General features: G+C 63.0%; 1 protein-coding gene across 1 annotated transcript in view; it reads left to right on the top strand.

The window, feature by feature from the left end:
• NR2F1 (nuclear receptor subfamily 2 group F member 1) overlaps positions 1-728 on the top strand; it is a 12,386-nt gene that overhangs the window by 680 nt on the left and 10,978 nt on the right. Inside the window, exon 2 of the mRNA XM_019518180.1 lies at positions 251-722. Within this exon, the coding sequence (XP_019373725.1) occupies positions 251-722 (472 nt within the window). The remainder of the gene's footprint in view (positions 1-250; positions 723-728) is intronic.

Raw genomic sequence — 728 nt, 5'->3', positions numbered from 1 at the left:
CTCCTTTTTATTTGATTTTTCCTCCCTTTTTTTTTTTTTCCCCCAAAAGCGTTTTCTTTCTGTTTCGCCTTGGCTGCTGCGGGGTCGCGCTGCCTGCGGGGGCTGCGGGAAGGGGCTGCAGCTGGCTGTGTCTCTCGGCGGCTTGTTGCGGAGCTGGGGCTGGCTGCGTGCGGGGGGCATTGTCTGGGAGGCGATGTTTGCAAGCGTCCTGGATGCACATTTCCTCTCCCTTTCTCCTTCTTTTTGTCAGCGGTTCAGCGAGGAAGGATGCCTCCAACCCAGCCCAACCCAGGCCAGTACGCGCTGACCAACGGGGACCCTCTGAACGGGCACTGCTATCTGTCGGGATACATCTCCCTGCTGCTGCGGGCCGAGCCCTACCCCACCTCGCGCTACGGCAGCCAGTGCATGCAGCCCAACAACATCATGGGCATCGAGAACATCTGCGAGCTGGCCGCCCGCCTGCTCTTCAGCGCCGTCGAGTGGGCCCGCAACATCCCCTTCTTCCCCGACCTGCAGATCACCGACCAGGTGGCCTTGCTGCGGCTCACTTGGAGCGAGCTCTTCGTGCTCAACGCGGCGCAGTGCTCCATGCCCCTGCACGTCGCCCCTCTGCTGGCCGCCGCCGGCCTGCACGCCTCGCCCATGTCCGCCGACCGGGTGGTGGCCTTCATGGACCACATCCGCATCTTCCAGGAGCAGGTGGAGAAGCTCAAGGCCCTGCACGT

Source organism: Gavialis gangeticus, unplaced genomic scaffold (genome assembly GCF_001723915.1).
Source record: "Gavialis gangeticus isolate Ggan-Ray unplaced genomic scaffold, GavGan_comp1, whole genome shotgun sequence".
Classification (NCBI taxonomy): domain Eukaryota; kingdom Metazoa; phylum Chordata; order Crocodylia; family Gavialidae; genus Gavialis; species Gavialis gangeticus.
Note: the sequence above shows the minus strand (reverse complement) of the source record. Positions and strands in the feature narration are given on the sequence as shown.